This window comes from Erythrolamprus reginae, unplaced genomic scaffold (assembly GCF_031021105.1).
Source record: "Erythrolamprus reginae isolate rEryReg1 unplaced genomic scaffold, rEryReg1.hap1 H_72, whole genome shotgun sequence".
NCBI lineage: Eukaryota > Metazoa > Chordata > Lepidosauria > Squamata > Dipsadidae > Erythrolamprus > Erythrolamprus reginae.
In genome coordinates this window covers 59483-77389 of record NW_027248531.1, presented here as the reverse complement: position 1 = coordinate 77389, position 17907 = coordinate 59483, and the positions used below count along the sequence as shown (strand labels likewise).

Below are 17907 nucleotides of genomic sequence, written 5' to 3'. Positions count from 1 at the left end.
CCCCAAAACCTTTAATCTTAGACCAGAGGTCTTCAAACTTGGCGATTTTTAAAACTGGTGGACTTCAACTACCAGAATTCTCCAATAATAATGACGACGATGATGGTGGTGGTAGATTAAAGTTTTATTGAAATCTTGTATAGAATTGAATAGAATTGAATTCTTTATTTGCCAAGTGTGATTGGACACACAAGGAATTTATCTTTGGTGCAGATGCTCTCAGTGTACATAAAAGAAAAAGACATTTGTCAAGAATCAGAAGGTACAACAATTAATAATTGTCACAGGGTCAAATAAGAAATGAAACAATAATAAAAAATCTTAAGGATACAAGCAACAAGTTACAGTCATACAGTCATAAGTTGGAGGAAATGGGTGATAGGAATGATGAGAAAAAACTAGTAGTAATAGTAGTGCAGACTTAGTGAATAGTTTGACAGTGTTGAGGGATTTATTTGTTTAGCAGAGTGATGGCGTTCGGGAAAAATTCTTCTTGTGTCTAGTTGTCTTGGTGTGCAGTGCTCTGTAGCGACCTTTTGAGGGTAGGAGTTGAAGCTATACCCACTAAAACTCTCATTGTGTATTGGACAAAATAAATAAATAAAATAAAATGCAAGGGGTCAGAAAATATTTGCAGGCTATTTATTATTAATTTTTTTTAAATCTTTCCATTTTTTTCTATTTCAAGTCTGCCTTCCCAACTTGATTAGAATGAATGAGCTGGAAGGGACCCTGGAGGTCTTCTAGTCTAGAGCAGTGTCTCCCAACTTTAGCAACTTGAAGATCTTTGAACTTCAACTCCCAGAATTTCCCAGCCTGGCTAGGGAATTCTGCGAGTTGAAGTCCAAATATCTTCAAGTTGCCAAGGTTGGGAAGCACTGGTCTAGAGAACTGGTGGCAGGCTTGTCTTCCACTGGTTCATTGTCCTCACTATTAGGAAGTGTTTCCTTAATTCCAGGTTGCTTCTCTCCTTAATTAGTTTCCGTCCATTGTTTCTTGTCCTGCTTTCTGGTGCTTTGGAGAATAGCTGGACCCCCATGCTGTCATGTCCACCTGTTGCCTTTCCATGGCGGTCATTACAATTCCCATCATCCCCAACCACTGGCTGCGGAAGACAAGACAGGACAAGGCTTCCAAAATCTGAAACGCAAACCCATTGCCCGATGATTTGAAAGGTTGCGGTGAATTGGCTACCGAGTCTATTGAAAAATTGCCCGCAATGGAACTACAGCCCCCAGCAGTCCTTGCGAAGAGAGCTGTCGCGAGAGAGAATTCTTTCCTCTGGACTCGATTGCTTCTGCCTGCCCTTCGTGGCGGCCGACGCAAAGGCCGCGAGAAGGAAAGGATCCGTGTCCTACTGCCGGGTCACGTGGTGCTGCCGGGCGGTCGAGGCGACCCAGGGCTCTCTATGGTCACCCGGCGGCCTTCCCTCCCCCATCGAGCGCCTCGCAACAAGCGCGCCTTCGATTGGCTGGTGCGGAGTTAGGGCGAAGCTGATTGGCCCGCCGGGGGAAACGCCGCTTTGTTTCGGTGCCTGAGGGGGGCTCCGCCGGTCGGCCGTTGAGGGGAACGCAGGGCGAGGCCAGGGCCGGGCCGGCGGGGTGGAGCATGTCTGCGGCCGACGGAGAAGGCTGGGTCGGCAACGGGCAGCGCGGAGGGGGCAGCGGCGACGGGCCGACCGCTCAGGCCCCGTCCGGGGGGCTCCTCAACCGCTTCGTCCGTCTCCCGCCCGGCCCCGGACGCCTCGGTGAGTGAGAGGCGGGCAGGCCCCGGCTGCGGGAGGCCCTTCTGGCTCTGTTGGCTTCCTAGGCCGCGCACGACACCCCGGCGAGGTAGGCCGGCTGGGCGTGACCGGCCGTTCCTGGGGAGCGGGGATATCCGCCTCGGCCTCTGGACTTCGGTGGAGCCCCGTGAAGGCTGCTCAGGCGTCACGGAGGCGGAAAACAATGGGCGGTGGGGAGTGGAGCTTCCTTGGCCCAGGGCACTTTAGCTGGGAAGGACGCCCCCTGGAGGGGAGGCCGGGAGAGCGGCTTGAATGCTTTTGGGGCGGAATTGGGACTGCAAGTCCTGCGGGTGGGATGGTTTCCTTATTTTATTATTTATTATTTGTATTTATATGCCCTCCACTCCGAAAAGAACTTAGGGCGGTTCTCAGGAAGGGGAGGGGCGGCCAGTACGTTTTTAAGGTGAGGGCCTGGATGGGGGGGCCACCAGGAAATTTTTTTATGTACTTATGTATTTATTCAATTATTTATGCCGCCCTTCTCCTTAGACCCAGGGCGGCTTACAATATGTTAGCAATAGGACATTTTAATAGAGCCAGCCCTTTGCCCCAACAATCCAGGTCCTCAGTTTACTCACCTTGGAAGGATGGAAGGCTGAGTTAACCTGGAGCCGGTCAGGATTGAACTGCTGGTAGTGGGGCAGAATAAGCCTGCAATCCTGCAGTCTAATTGATGCACTACCATGGCCTGCCTGCCTGCCTGCCTGCCTCCCTCTTTCTCCCTTCTTTAGCACTTAGCAATAGCACTTATCTACCGCTTCCTAGTGTTTTTACAGTCCTCTCTAAGCAGTTTCCAGAATCAGCCTCTTGCCCCCAACAATCTGGGTCCTCATTTGACCCACCTCGGAAGGATGGAAGGCTGAGTCGACCTTGAGCTGGTGATGAGATTTGAACCGCTGACCTGCACACCTAGCAGTCAGCTTTAGTGGCCTGCAGTACTGCACTCTACTCACCGTACCACCTCCACTCAGAAATCCCTTGGGGGGAGAGATCCTGGGTGGTCTCTGAGCTTGATGGCTTTTTTTCCCCAGGCATTTCTTGACCCAACTAGGGAATGTCATTGGTGCTAGAAAGGAGGTGAATTTTTTGAACGGAGGAGGAGAAGGAAGAGAAGAAAAAGGGGAGCAGAAAGATCAGGAGGGGTGTAGGGGTCCTTGTAGTTTGCTGAGCCTGGTGGTTTTGTTGCAGACGTTTCATGACCCAATTAGGGAACATCATCAGTGTTAAAAGACAATGGGGCTTGTGGAGAAGAGGAAGAAGAGAAAGGAGAAGGAATAAAGGGGAGGGAGGAAGAAAAGAAAGAAGGAAGGACAGAAGGAAGGACTGTGGGATCCTTGGTGCTCTCTGAGCCTGGTGGTTTTGTTGCAGACGTTTCATAACCTGACTAGGGAACATTATCAGTGTTAGAAGAGATGTGAAGAGGAAGGGGAGGAAGACAATTATAACTGTGGGGTTCTTCGTGCTCTCTGAACTTGGTGGTTTTGTACAGACGTTTCATGACCCCGCTAGGTAACTTCTTCAGTGCTAGAAGGGAGTGAGGTTTGTGGAGAGGAGGAGGAAGAAGTAGAAGAGGATGAGGAGGGTAATAGCAATAGCATTTAGACTTGTATACCACTTCACAGTGTTTTACAGCCCTCTCTAAGCAGTTTACAGAGAGTAAGCCTATTCCCTCAACAGTCTGGGTCCTCATTTTACCGGCCCTGGAAGGAGGACTCAGCCTTGAGTCTACTGAGATTTGATCTGCCACACTGTTGGCAGCCGAAGTAGCTTGCAGCAGTGCACTCTAACCACTGCACCACCAAAGCTCTAACTACTATGAGATCCCTGATGTTCCCTGAGCTTGGTAGTTTTGTTACAGACGTTTCGTGATTCAGCTAGATAACTTCATCAGTGATAGAAGGGGGTGGGGTTTGTAGAGAGGAGTAGGAGGATAACAACTATAGGATCCTTAATGCTCCCTGAGCTTGCTGGTTTTGTTGCTGAGGTTTCATGACCCGGCTAGGTAACCTCATCAGTGCTGGAGGGGAATGGAGTAGAGGAGAAGGAGAGGAGGAAGAAGAGGAAGAGGAAGAGGAGTCGCAAGAGGAAGAGGATTGTGGGGTCCCTGGTGTCTCTCTGGTTTTCTTGCAGGCGTTTCATGATCCACCTAGGTAACAACATCATGGCTAGAAGGGAGTTGGGTTTGCAATGGAGAGGAGGACGGCGACAACAACAACGATGGTGTCTTTGCTGCCGTGCGAAGTTGTTGGTTTTTCTTACAGATGTTTCACGATCGAACTAGGTAACAACATCAGTGCTAGAAGGGAATGAGCTCAGCTTTCTGTTTATGCTACCAATGCAGACAAAGAAACAGTAAGCAGTGAAGGGACTTTCTAATGAAGGGACCCACAAGGTCACTCCCACCAAACATTGATGGAGCAAGCCACTTATACATAAAGTACACACACACCCTCTAACACTGATGAGGTTACCTCCATGGGTCATGACATGTTTGCAGGAACACATTCAAGCTCAGAGAGCACCAAGAAGTTCAAGGTTTTTCTCCCCACTCCAGAATCGGACAGAGAACTGAAGCTGTTACTTAGTTGGGTTATTAAACGTCAAGAGAGCTCCAAGGACGGCACAGTCCTCCTCCTCAGCCTCACTCCCATCTAACACTGATGATGCTCCCCAGCTGAGGAAGACGTTCCAATTAATTCATCACCAGCAGATCCCATGCTCCATTCCTGGACTGGTGCCGCTCCTCTCGTTATCCTTCCTCCCCCAGCTAGATATCAGTTACACTTCTCCAGAGGTGCTTTCTGGTGCAGCATTGCAGATGTTATTGATTGGTGATTTTTGTCTCTTCTCACAATGACAAACGGGTCTTTATTCTGCTTTAGGCCACCGAGTGCCGCCAGCCAGAAGCGGCCACCGCTGCGTGGCAGACAATGCCAACCTCTATGTGTTCGGAGGGTACAATCCTGACTACGACGAATCTGGAGGGCCGGAGAACGAAGATTACCCCCTGTTCCGGGAACTCTGGCGATACAACTTCGCTACTGGCACCTGGCATCAGATGGGCACGGAGGGCTACATGCCTCGCGAGTTGGCATCCATGTCGCGTAAGTGCCAGCGGGTGAATTACTGGTGAATAGCTCAAATCAAGATTTTATCTCAAAGTTGCTTAAAAGGGTTAAGGATAAAACCAAACACAATGGGGAAAACACAACAGGTTTAGAAAGGAAACACAAGTCAGGTATTCTTGATTGTTTCATTCTTGTGGTCCCTTCCTTACCCTTTTTAAATAATTTCATTATGTGTTTTCCCGTTTTGTGTTTGTTTTTATTGTGCGCAGCCCACAACGTGCAACTTGGTGGTGGCTGGTGCGTAAATTAAATACGTTACATTGAACACAACATCCAGCATGTTTCACTATGCAAAAACTATATTAGAGTAGAAACATAGAAACATAGAAGAGTGACGGCAGAAAACGACCTCATGGTTCATCTAGTCTGCCCTTATACTATTTCCTGTATTTTATCTTACAATGGATCTATGTTTATCCCAGGCAGGTTTAACTTCACTTACTATGGATTCTTCCTTCTTTCTTTCTTTCCCTCCCTCCCTTCTCTTTCTTTCTTTCTTTCTTTCCTTCCTCCCTTCCTTATTCATAGAAACATAGAAGAGTGACGGCAGAAAAAGACCTCCTGGTCCATCTAGTCTGCCCTTATACTATTTCCTGTATTTTATCTTAGGATGGACCCATGTTTATCCCAGGCATGTTTAAATTCAGTCACTGTGGATTTACCAACCACGTCTGCTGGAAGTTTGTTCCAAGCATCTACTACTCTTTCAGTCAAATCATATTTTCTCACGTTGCTTTTGATCTTTTCCCCAACTAACTTCAGATTGTCAATATCTTTTTGTAGGTGAGGTCTCCAGAACTGAACACAGTATTATTCCAAATGTGGTCTCACTAGCGCTCTATATAGCGGGATCACAATCTCCCTCTTCCTGCTTGTTATACCTCTAGCTATGCAGCCAAGTATCCTACTAGCTTTTCCTACTGCCAGACCACACTGTCAGAAATCACTACCCCTAAATCCTTTTCTTCTGAAGTTTTTGCTAACACAGAACTGCCAATGCAATACTCAGATTGAGGATTCCTTTTCCCCAAACATTATGTGTTTTCCCGTTTTTGTTTGTTTTTATTATACGCAGCCCACAGTGTACAACTTGGTGATGGCTGGTGCATAAATTAAATACGTTACATTAAACACAACATCCAGCATGTTTCACTATGCAAAAACTACATTAGAGCAAGATTGAGCATGAAACTGTTATGTGAGGCTTGCTGTTGCAATGCCTCTATTCTTAACAACAATTCATTTAGTGACCATTCAATCTTCTAGGTTTCTCTATTTCTATGTCTTGCCTTCTCTTTCTGCTCAAGATCCCCATGGTCAATTGGGGGGCCACTGTGGGACAGAGAATGCTGGACTCAATGGGCTTTGGCTCGATTCAGCCTGGCTCTTCTGACGTTCTTAAGTTCACTGCACCACTTCTTGGATGCTTATTGGCACGATGACACAAAGTCAATGGGGAAAAGAGCCGTGTTAATTAACAAGTGTAGCGATTCGCTTAACAAACACGGCCAGGAAAGTCTTCCAATGGGCCAAAACGCCCTTCGTGTCTGCTTTGCTTACCAACAGGGAAGTTTGGCCCAGTTGTAGCCGTAAACCGGGGACTAAACCTGCCTTTTTTGGCAACATTAGGGTATTTGCATCTGGATCATTTTCCTTCCTGCTTGTCTTGTTCACAAAACCTCCCCATTCTGTGTCGTCTTCCCACAGTCGTGCTGCACGGCAACAACCTCTTGGTCTTTGGCGGCACTGGGATCCCCTTCGGTGAGAGCAACGGCAACGACGTCCACGTCTGCAACGTGAGGTACAAGCGCTGGGCCCTCTTCAATTGCCGAGGGAAGAAGCCGAACCGCATCTACGGACAGGTGAAAGCAGCCGGGGGGGTTGCTCAAGAAGCCCTCTGGACATCCCTTTATTGGTCAAACCTGGCTCTGCAGAGAGACTCTGGGCTGTTGACAATGAAATCAGAGATAATAACAACAGTAGTAACTGTGAGAGGGATCTTGGAGTTCTGGTGGACGACCATTTAAATATCACCATTTAAATAACCATTAACCATTTAGCTGCCCCGAGTCTACAGAGAGGGGCGGCATACAAATCTAATAAATTATAACAACAACAACAATAACAACAATAATAATAAAATATGAGCCAGCTGTGTGCAGCAGCTGCCAAAAAAGACAACTCAGTTTTAGGCTGCCTTAAAAGAGGGATAGAATCAAGATCATGTGAAGTGTTAATACTGCTTTTTAAGCCCTTGGAAAGGCCCCACTTGGAATATGGTATTTAGTTTTGGTCGCCACGATGCACAAAGGATGTTGAGACTCTAGAAAGAGTGCAGAGAAGAGCGACAAAGGTGATTAGGGGACTGGAGGCCAAAACATATGAAGAACGGTTGCAGGAACTGGGCATGGCTAGTTTGATGAGAAGAAGGACCAGAGGGGACGTGATAGCAGTGTTCCAATATCTCAGGGGTTGCCACAAAGAAGAGGGAGTCAACATCTTAAAAACTTCCTGAGGGAGAAGGAGAAAGAGTCAAGCTATTCTTCAAAGCACCTGAGGGTAGAACAGGAAGCAATGGGTGGAGAGACGCAACAAGGAGAACAGCAACTTAGAACCAAGGAGAAATTTCCTGATAGTTAGAACAATTAATCAGTGGAACACCTTGCCTCCAGAAGTTGTGAACGCTCCAACACTGGAAGTTTTTAAGAAGATGTTGACTCCCTCTTCTTTGTGGCAACCCCTGAGATACTGGAAGACTGCTATCATGTCTCCCCTGGTCCTTCTTTTCATTAAACTAGCCATGCCCAGTTCCTGCAACCGTTCTTCATATGTTTTGGCCTCCAGTCCCCTAATCATCTTTGTTGCTCTTCTCTGCACACTTTCTAGAGTCTCAACATTCTTTTTGCATCGTGGTGACCAAAACTGGATGCAGAATTCCAAGTGTGGCCTTACCAAGGCCTTATAAAGTGGCATTAACACTTCGTGTGATTTTGATTCTGTGCCTCTGTTTGTGTAACCAAGGCTTGGATTGGCTTTTTTGGCTGTTGCTGCAAACGGCCGGCTCATGTTTAAGTGATTGTCCACCAGGACTCCAAGGTCCTTCTCACAGTTAACTGTCTTTGAGCCAGGTTTCCCCTGATGTAGCTTACATAAAATGCAGCATATTTTCACACGGCCTTTTCTTCTCTCCTTGTCAGGCCATGGCCATCATTAATGGGTGCTTGTACGTATTTGGAGGAACAACTGGCTATATCTACAGCACAGACTTGCATAAACTGGACCTCAACACCAGGGAATGGACGCAGCTCAAGCCAAACAGCCTCCACTGTGATATGCCGGAGGAAAGGTCAGTGAGGCCAAAATCCATGGTCTGAGGGTCCCTTTATGCTCAAAATGTCCCCTAAGAGAAACAGGATGGCGACTCTTCTTTTAAAAACATAGAAACAGAAGATTGACGGCATAAAAAGACCTCATGGTCCATCTAGTTTGCCCTTATACCATTTCCTGTATTTTATCTTAGGATGGATATATGTTTATCCCAGGCATGTTTCAATTCAGTTACTGTGGATTTACCCACCACGTCTGCTGAAAGTTTGTTCCAAGCATCTACTACTCTTTTAGTCAAATAATATTTTCTCATGTGGCTTCTGATCTTTCCCCCAACTAACCTCAGATTGTGTCCCCTTGTTCTTGGGTTCACTTTCCTATTAAAAACACTTCCCTCCTTATTTAACCCTTTAACCTATTTAAATGTTTCAATCATGCCCCCCCCTTTCCCTTCTGTCCTCCAGACTCTACAGATGGAGTCCATTAAGTCTTTCCTGATAGGTTTTATGCTTAAGACCTTCCACCATTCTTGTAGCCCGTCTTTGGACCCCTTCAATTTTATCCATCTCTTTTTGTAGCTGAGGTCTTCATCCAAAATAGACCTCATTGTTCCCTGCCCCGTCTCTTTCCATACACCTTCCCTGGAGTTCATGGAAGACTGTCACCAAATGGTAGCAAAGCACAAGCAGGCGTTAAGGTGACAGCTGACACGTGCCAACGTTGAGCTACACATGTATTTGATCTATTTCATGGTATAAAATTCTAAAGCTGACTTGTCCTTTCAGATACAGACACGAAATCGCACACGACGGGCAGAGAATTTACATCTTGGGAGGTGGGACGTCTTGGACAGCCTACTCCTTGGACAAGGTGACCTGCTCAAAGGCCTTTTGTTGATATTGGTTTGTTGGCTGATTTGGATTTTTATAATAATAATTATAGTAATTATAATAATTTATTAGATTTGTATGCCGCCCCCTACCCCCAACCACAGCCACCACCATCAATACGAATCAGCTGCCAAGGATCCGAATTTTGATCGCCTGACCATGTGACACTGTTAAAGTGTGAAAAATTGTTCTGAGTGGCCCATATCCGGTTCAGCTGGTCACAGATTTCGAGGACCAGGAGATGGAGGAGTACTGGCATCGCAGGCCATTGTTCTTGCCATCTGAGTCTGAGAGTGATAGTGAAGGGGAATTGGAGACTGAGGAACCACCAGAGGCTGTAGCACCCCCAGTTATGGGACTTAGTGAGGCAGAGGACGATGGGGAATCAGAGGAGGAGGGGCCCCTGTCAGGAGAACGTGGTCTATGCATGAATATCTGAAAAGAAGGGGTTCTTGGCATTAATAGATCTCTGGGACACGTGGCCACACCTTGCAAGTATATAAGGGATGGTCTAAGGGGAAATGAGCCTGGCAGACAACATTCCTCATCATGGATGCCGGACAATTGAAGCTGAGAGGACTTTCTGAGGTCCAGTCCTTTTCCTTCCTGCCTGTTTTAAGCTCTGCACAAGGACTAAGAGTTATAGCCCCCTGGCTTGCAGAGAGACGCTACCTGCATGAATTCCTTAGCATAAGCCAGTGGATTGCATGATTTGCTTTACCAAAAGATTTTGCTTAGGATCAAATCTTGAATCAGCATGTCTCTTTCTCTCTGATTGGCGCCGGGCCCAGACAGAACAAAAAATGACCCTAAGTCATGTTTTTTTCCATTGCCGTCGTAACTTCGAACAGCCTCTAAATGAATGGTTGTGTATAGAGGGTAGCTGTGAGAGGGTTGGCGTAATACAAAAGAGGGTTAGCAGAAAAAGAGACAAGCTTGGTGGTCGAGAACAGTACAGGTGTCAAAACGATAGCCAATGGCTCCAGAGCTGGCTCTCAACACAACACCCCAAGCGACGTTTTTAAAAAGACACATGGAACAGGCACTATATAAACCCCATACATTGAACAACGCACACACACACTTGGCTAACAATGGGGATGGCCCCCGGCACGAATCTGAAAACCCAGAAACCTCTGGTCCTGGTGACCCACCCAGATTAGGGTCTGTGACAGTTTGTTTATTTATTTATTTATTTATTTATTTATTTATTAGATTTGCATGCCGCCCCTCTCCGAAGACTCGGGGCGGCTAACAACAATATAAAAAGACAATGTGAACAAATCTAATATTAAAAACAATCTAATAACCCCCAATTTAAAGAACCACTCATACATACAAGCATACCATGTATAAATTCTATAAGCCCAGGGGGAAGGGAAATTTCAATTCCCCCATGCCTGACGACAGAGATGGGTTTTAAGGAGCTTGCCGAAAGGCATGGGGGAATTGAAATTACCACAGCCAACTCGCTGCAGCACAAGAGTTACACCACGAGTCCCCAAACTTGGCAACTTTAAGACTTGTGGACTTCAATTCCCAGAATTCTCCAGCCATCAGCCCCACCCACCCTATTACTCACATTTTAAACAATTAAGTAGAATGGATAAAGATGTCCCAGAATGAATTGCCCACGGTGAGTTGGCTGTTCCCAGTTGCCCCATTCGGCTCAGATTGGAACCTGCAACCTTTTGACATCTGTCAGAGACAAAGCAGCTTGTCCTAAGGGAGTGACCAGCCTTGACCATGGCTTCATGGCCAGCTTTGCTTTTAAAAAAAAAAATTGTAAGGAGTTTGCGGAGAGGGGCAGCATACAAATTTAATTAATTAAATAATAATAATAATAATAATAATAATAATAATAATGATTCGATTATGTGCTTGTTTTTTATATACGTACAGTATTGGGGGTTTCTTTTTCTGGATTTTTTAACCTAAAACTGTAATTTAAATTGCTAAATATTAGATTTGTTACTATGTACTAGTTTTTTTACCATTGTTGTGAGCCGCCCCGAGTCTGCGGAGAGGGGCGACATATAAATCCAATAAATCTAATAATAATAATAATAATAATAATAATAATAATAATAATAATAACTGAATTGTGTTTTCCTCTTGATTAAGATTCACGCCTACAATCTGGAAACCAACACTTGGGAAGAAATCGCCACAAAGCCTCATAAAAAAGAAGGTAGGGGTCTTGCGATCTGGGTTTGTTGGCAGCGATGGGAGGGGGGGAGTGCGTTTTAATTTAATTTATTTGACTTATATACGCCCCCAATCCCGTAAAATTCAGGGTAGTGAGTTTACAAGTTTTAATGGCTTGTAAATCGTGCCACAGAGGGATTGTTCACAACCTTCGAGTGTTCATAATAACAACAACAACAACAACCACAGAGTTGGAAGAGACCTAATATTTCGCAATCTAAATTACAGTTTTAAGTTAAAAAAATCCAAAAGAACCCCAATATATAAAAAACAAGCACACAGTCGAATCATACACAGAAACTACATGGGCAAGGGGGAGATGTCTCAATTCCCCCATGCCTGACGGCAGAGGTGGGTTTAAGGAGTTTCCGAAAGGCAAGGAGGGTGGGGGCAATCCTAATCCCTGGGGGGAGCTGATTCCAGAGGGTCAGAGCCACCACAAAGAAGGCTCTTCCCCTGGGCCCCGTAGCTGATGTTTTAGAGCAGGGATATCCAATCGTAAGTCCTATGGACTTCGATTCCCAGAATTCTGGGACTTGAAGTCCACAAGTCGTTAACTCAGAGGAGCATCTTGTGGACTGAATTACTCACATTCAGGCTTCTGACCCACAGATTATCCTGCAGCCCGAAGATGTCACAGCTGTGTACAGATAAAAAATGGTAAGAAATACTTTTAAGTTTGGACGGTTGCAACAACAGAATTTCCTGTTTGGGATGGGTGGAATTCTGACAGGGTTGCACTACCTATTTTTTAAATTATTTGTTTATCCTGCCTTCAATCATTTTTTAAAAAAATAAATGTTGGCATGTCTCGGTATAGCTAGGCTATGAGACCTTTGACATACACTGAGCAGAGGATTTTAACAGAGTGTGGATGTGTGGTAAAGCCAAAGAAAAAGACACAGACTTAGTTATTCTTAATAAGTACTATTTATATATATACAAAATAGAAACAATCCATAACAAGCACTAAGCCATCCAATATAATGAGCACTAAGCAAATACACTCCCCCCTCAAGGCAAAGCAAAAGTGAATGAGCATTAAAGCATCATTGAGGGAAGGAGCACTGGCGCCCTCTTATGGTGAACCAGCCCAAAATATTTAAAGTGATAGTACAACAGACTACAATAGGTAGTTTACAATGGCAAACCCTAGCAACCATGTACCTTGGACTAACAATAAATAACTGAAGGCGGCAAACCTATTTAATCTTCCTCCTTTCCCCCCTAAACCCCTCCCCCAACCCTGTGAGGTGGGTTGGGCTGAAAGAGAGGGACTGGCCCAAAGTTACCCCGCCATCTTTCATGTCTAAGGTGGGACTAGAACTCCCAATCTTGTGATTTGTCCACAGTCGCCCACCTGGCTTTCATGCCTACGGCAGGACTAAAATGCATTCTGTCTGGGGAATTTAACTTGCAAACGTTGTGGAAACACTAGCAGATGGGAGCAAAATAGCTTGAAACAGGGTAAACAAATCCTTCCCTCTTCTCTCAGATGTCTTTGTCTGCGGCGGATACAACGGAGAGGTGATTTTAGGCGACATCTGGAAACTGAACCTGCAGACGTTTCAGTGGGTGAAGCTCCCTGCGGTGATGCCCGAACCCGTTTATTTCCACTGTGCTGCTGTGACTCCGGTAAGAGGTTGCTTCCCACCTACCTGGTGACCTCTCTCGCCTAGTTAGATTTATTTTATTTATTAATTGGATTTCTCTGCCGCCTCCCTCTGAGGACTCGGGATGGCTTTGCAACTGCTCAAAAAATAAAGGGAACACTTTAAAGACAGAATGCCTGTGAAATCAAACTGTCCACTTAGGTGAGATTTGAACTGCTGAACTGCAGCTAGCAATTAGCTGAAGGAGCCTGCAGGGCTTCACTCTAACCACTGCGCCACCCCAGCTCTCCCCCCAAAGAGAGCTTGAAGTCATTCCTCTCACAGCCAGTGCTGGTGGGGCAGGAGCCTTTGCAGCCCAGTCAGTTTCCCCATTCCTTTAACATCAACAGAGAGATAGACTCAAGTTCATGTCAAGTGGTTAATACCACTTTATAAGGCCTTGGTCAGGCCACACTTGGAATGTTTGCACAATGCAAAAAGGATGTGGAGACTCTAGAAAGAGGGCAGAGAAGAGCAACAAAGAGGATGAGGGGACTGGAGGCTAAAACATATGAAGAACAGTTGCAGGAACTGGGCAGGGCTAGTTTAATGCAAAGAAGGACGAGGGGAGACAGGATAGCAGCCTTCCAGTATCTCAGGGGCTGCCACAAAGAAGAGGGAGTCAGGCTATTCTCCAAAGCACCTGAGAGTAGAAGAAGAAGCAATGGGTGGAAACTAAACAAGGAGAGAAGGAACTTAGAACCAAGGAGAAATTTCCTGACAGTCAGAATGGTTGATCAGGGGAACAGCTTGCCTGAAGAAGTTGTGAATGCCCCAACACTGGAAGTTTCTAAACAGATGTTGCAGAACCACCTGTCTGAAGTTGTGTAGGGGTTCCTGCCTAAGCAGGGGGTTGGACTAGAAGACCTCCAAGGTCCCAATTCTATTCTTCTCTATTCTCTTTGGGGTGGGTGCTACAGGCAAGGGGCTTAGAAGCTTTTCAGGACACCAACAAAGAATAAAATAAAATACCTATCAATCTTTTTTGCCAGTTAATATAATTCAGAGTTTTGTTGCTTGTAGCAAAATTTTCATTTAGTCACATAATAGGCAAAATTCTAAAAAAATTAAATTTTCTTCTTCTTCTGCTGCTGCTGCTGCTGCTGCTGCTCCACAGGCCGGCTGCATGTACGTCCATGGAGGCGTGGTGGACATTCACCGGAACAGACGGACTGGCTCCCTCTTTAAGATGTGGCTCGTGGTGCCCAGCCTGCTGGAACTCTGTTGGGAGAAGCTGCTGGTCTTCTTCCCTCACTTGGCCAAGCTCAGCCGGTCGCAGCTTTTGCACCTGGGACTGACGCAGGGGCTCATCGAACGCTTGAAATGAAAGGAAGGAAAAAACGTCCCGCAGGCCGGCGCGATAATTTAAAGGAAAAAAAGAAATTCTTCCCCCTCCGGCTTTGCCCCTCTCGCCTCTCGTCCTCATCTCCTCCCATTATTTATGGTCCCGCAGAGAACGCCATGGACAGGAAGCCTTACTCGCCAAGAACTCCAGATGCCTTTGCCCGTCACATACATACTATATATATATATAATAATTTTTTTTCTATTCTGATTTGAGAATTTATTAAACTCTGTGCTTTTTTTTTTTAATTTATGGAGACCTATAAATACATCATGAACGGAAAAAGCTGGTTGTGGCTGAGAATTTGTACAGGTAGTCCTCGATTTACAACCGTTCCATTCAGTGGCAGTTGGAAATGGCAAATTAGCGTCGGATTTTAACTGTTGCAGTGTCCCCCCCTCTCAAAATTCGGATGCTCGGCAAATGGTTCCTATTTATGAGGGTGAGGGTATCTCATTGGGGTCCCTTTTTTGCGACGTTCTGGCAAGCAAAAGTCCCTGGGGAAGCGACCACTCGCTTAACGACATGGGACTTGCTGAACGACCGTAGCAAGAAAGTTCGTAAAATGGGGAAAACTCATTTGATGGAATGTCTCACTTACCGACAGGAATTTTGGGGGTGGCTCGATTGTGGTCGTAAGTTGAAGACTACCTGTACTGGGGCTTTTGTCACATTCTTGTAGCGTCGTGAGGACCTGTTCACTGCCTCCTGGTTTCAGACCTCGATTTCCCTTTCGGTAAGACATAATACGCTGCAAAACACCCTCGGCTTCCTCTGGAATCTGGTGAGACTTTTTTCCTGATTCCTGGCAGGAAATTAGGGAAACCCTGCACTGTTTTTGTCATTTTTGTGTATGTGTTGCTTTCACAGGGTGTGACAACACTTGCGAGCATTTGAAAGGGTCCTTTGTTGTCCTTTTTGTTAACCCAAATATTGAGTTTGGTGGTTCTGCTGCTTTCTGACTTGGAAATACATCTGCTGGAAGTTTGTTCCAAGCCTCTACTACTCTTTCAGTCAAATAATATTTTCTCATGTTGCTTCTGATCTTTCCCTCAACTAACCTCAAATTGTGTCCCCTTGTTCTTGCGTTCACTTTCCTATTGAAAACACTTCCCTCCTGAACCTTATTTAACCCTTTCACATAGAAAGGTTTGTAAGAAGAAGCAATTTTTTCCTACAGGAATCAATGTAAAAGCAAAGAATGTGGAGGGAGGGTGGAGGCCCTGTTTCCTCTGGGGAGATTCCTAGAGAGGCCTCACGGAGGCTTCTCCCCACCTTTTCTGGCCCTGTTTCCTCCCAGGAGATTCCTAGAGAGGCCCCACGGAGGCTTCTCCCTGCCTTTTCCGGTTGCAGTTTCGGAGGCTGGGGTTTGTAAGTGGAAAATGGTTCTTGAGAAGAGGCAAAAAAATCTCAAACACCCGGTTCTTATCTAGAAAAGTTCATAGGTTCTTAGGTAGAGGTCCCACTGTACTTTTTAACTTGTGCTGCTATGTCTGTGACCTGTTCTATGCTCATTTGATATGCTGGGTTTGAATGTGGTAGGTCTATATGTCATTTGAAGGTGTTTCTGTCACAAAGAAAGACAGAAGATGGGAAGCGGAAGCTCTTGTGTCATTCAAGGGTTTGCCAAAACCTGCAGCTCCCACCTGAAACTTTGACTTCATAAACAGGACTTAGCACTAGAGATTAGACTTATATACTGCTTCACAGCCCTCTCTGAGCGGCTTCACCTCCCAGAATTCCTCAGCCAGACCTCGGTTGGCCTTCCTCAGAATTCCTCAGCCAGCACTGGTGGACTTCAACTCCCAGAATTCCTCAGCCAGACCTCGGTTGGCCTTCCTCAGAATTCCTCATCCAGCCACCAGTGGACTTCACCTCCCAGAATTCCTCAGCCTGACCTCGGTTGGCCTTCCTCAGAATTCCTCATCCAGCCACCAGTGGACTTCACCTCCCAGAATTCCTCAGCCAGACCTCGGTTGGCCTTCCTCAGTGTTCCTCATCCAGCCACCAGTGGACTTCACCTCCCAGAATTCCTCAGCCAGACCTCGGTTGGCCTTCCTCAGTGTTCCTCATCCAGCCACCAGTGGACTTCACCTCCCAGAATTCCTCAGCCTGACCTCGGTTGGCCTTCCTCAGAATTCCTCATCCAGCCACCAGTGGACTTCACCTCCCAGAATTCCTCAACCAGACCTTGGTTGGCCTTCCTCAGTGTTCCTCAGCCAGCCACCAGTGGACTTCAACTCCCAGAATTCCTCAGCCAGAAATTCAGGGAGTTGACATCCACTTGGCATCAAGCACCCAAGATTGAAAACCCCGCAACGGCTACGAAACGAAAGAGACCGTCACTGACGCATGCCGAAGGACACAATTCAAAAATCGGCTTCTTTTATTTTGTGCTCTGTCTCGAGATAAGGGACGGCTTGATTTTGGTGTGTGTGTGTGTGTGTGTATGTCTGTACAGCTTCGAGGAAACGGACCCCGTCCCCCAAATCTGCGCTCAAAATCACCAGCCGCTCTTGTCCTTAGTAGCGGTCAACGGCATCGCTGCTCTTCTGCACACCCAAACTCTTCGTTGGTCACCAAGAATTGGTCAACATCTTCTGCAGCTCCTTTCCCGACCTGGGTGGGCTTTTGAATGCAGGAAAGACCCCGAAAAACCCGTGTGAGCTGGAAGGGTCCATGGGCTCCCCTGGAGATAAATCTTCTAAAGGTAGTTTTAAAAGTTTTGTCCTGAGCCCCTCCCTACGAGACGGTCATGGCTCGGATAGAAGAATTCCTCCCTTGCAGGCTCCTGCCTTGCCCTGCCCAATCCAGCCCTCCCCCCTGGCCCCCTCCCCACCGCGCCCCGTCTTTCCAGCAGGGCTCCCATTGTTCGGGAAGGAGGCGTCCCTATCCCCGCACCTACCCCAAAGCGCCGCCAGCAAGGTCGAGGCGACGGCAACCTTTGTCAACGCAGCCATCATTCCCACGGAACTTGGGGAGACGGGGGTCTTTTCGGGAAGGTGGTGGTGGGGAAGCGCTCAACTGGAGATCCTGGAAATCCGGGCAGCGCAAAGGCTGGGTTCGACCCAGAGAAGAACGGATTAAGGGGGACGGCTGAGTCTTAGGGGAGCGCGCAACCGCGGGCGCCGACGATGGAGGCGCGATTCAGCACCACGGAGAGCGCCGCCTTTAGAGACTACTGGTCCAATGGTGCACCCGCTGCTTCTCCGGGGCTCCGGCGTCGCGCCTGATGGGCACCAAGCCCCGATCCCCTTCCCCACCCGGGAGAGGCGGCTTGGCTTGAAGGGGACTCCGCGCCCGACGCTGCCCCAGCCCGACCTCCGACGCCTGGCGCTGCGCGAAGACGCGCTTGGAGAGGCTGGAGATGGAGCAACCTCTTGGCGTTTAGGGTGGAGTAAGGGGAGGTAGAGGAAGCCTCCCTCCCTCCCCCGTGGAAACATGCGCAGATTTGTCCTTGGCAAAAAAAAAAAAAAAAGCAGGCACGCCCCCCTCCACTGAACCCGCGGTTTCCCTCGCCTTGCCAGCCCGAGGGGCGAAGCGGCTGTTGAGCGCGCCGCGCGCAAACTTGGGC

General features: G+C 47.1%; 1 protein-coding gene across 2 annotated transcripts; it reads left to right on the top strand.

Annotated features, from left to right (window-relative positions):
- Positions 1 to 1509: 1509 nt before the first annotated feature.
- Positions 1510 to 14581, top strand: LOC139155868 (kelch domain-containing protein 10-like). 2 transcript variants are annotated; one of them, XM_070731209.1, is made up of 9 exons: positions 1510 to 1747; positions 4666 to 4887; positions 6619 to 6773; positions 8109 to 8257; positions 9024 to 9108; positions 11253 to 11319; positions 11949 to 11996; positions 12832 to 12971; positions 14106 to 14581. In XM_070731209.1, exons 1-9 carry the CDS (start codon positions 1609 to 1611, stop codon positions 14313 to 14315), a joined length of 1215 nt encoding a protein of 404 aa, XP_070587310.1. In that variant the 5' UTR covers positions 1510 to 1608; the 3' UTR covers positions 14316 to 14581. The 2 variants fall into 2 exon arrangements, with proteins under 2 accessions (XP_070587310.1, XP_070587311.1); XM_070731210.1 differs by lacking the exon at positions 1510 to 1747 and adding an exon at positions 3966 to 4064.
- The last annotated feature ends 3326 nt before the right edge of the window (positions 14582 to 17907 follow it).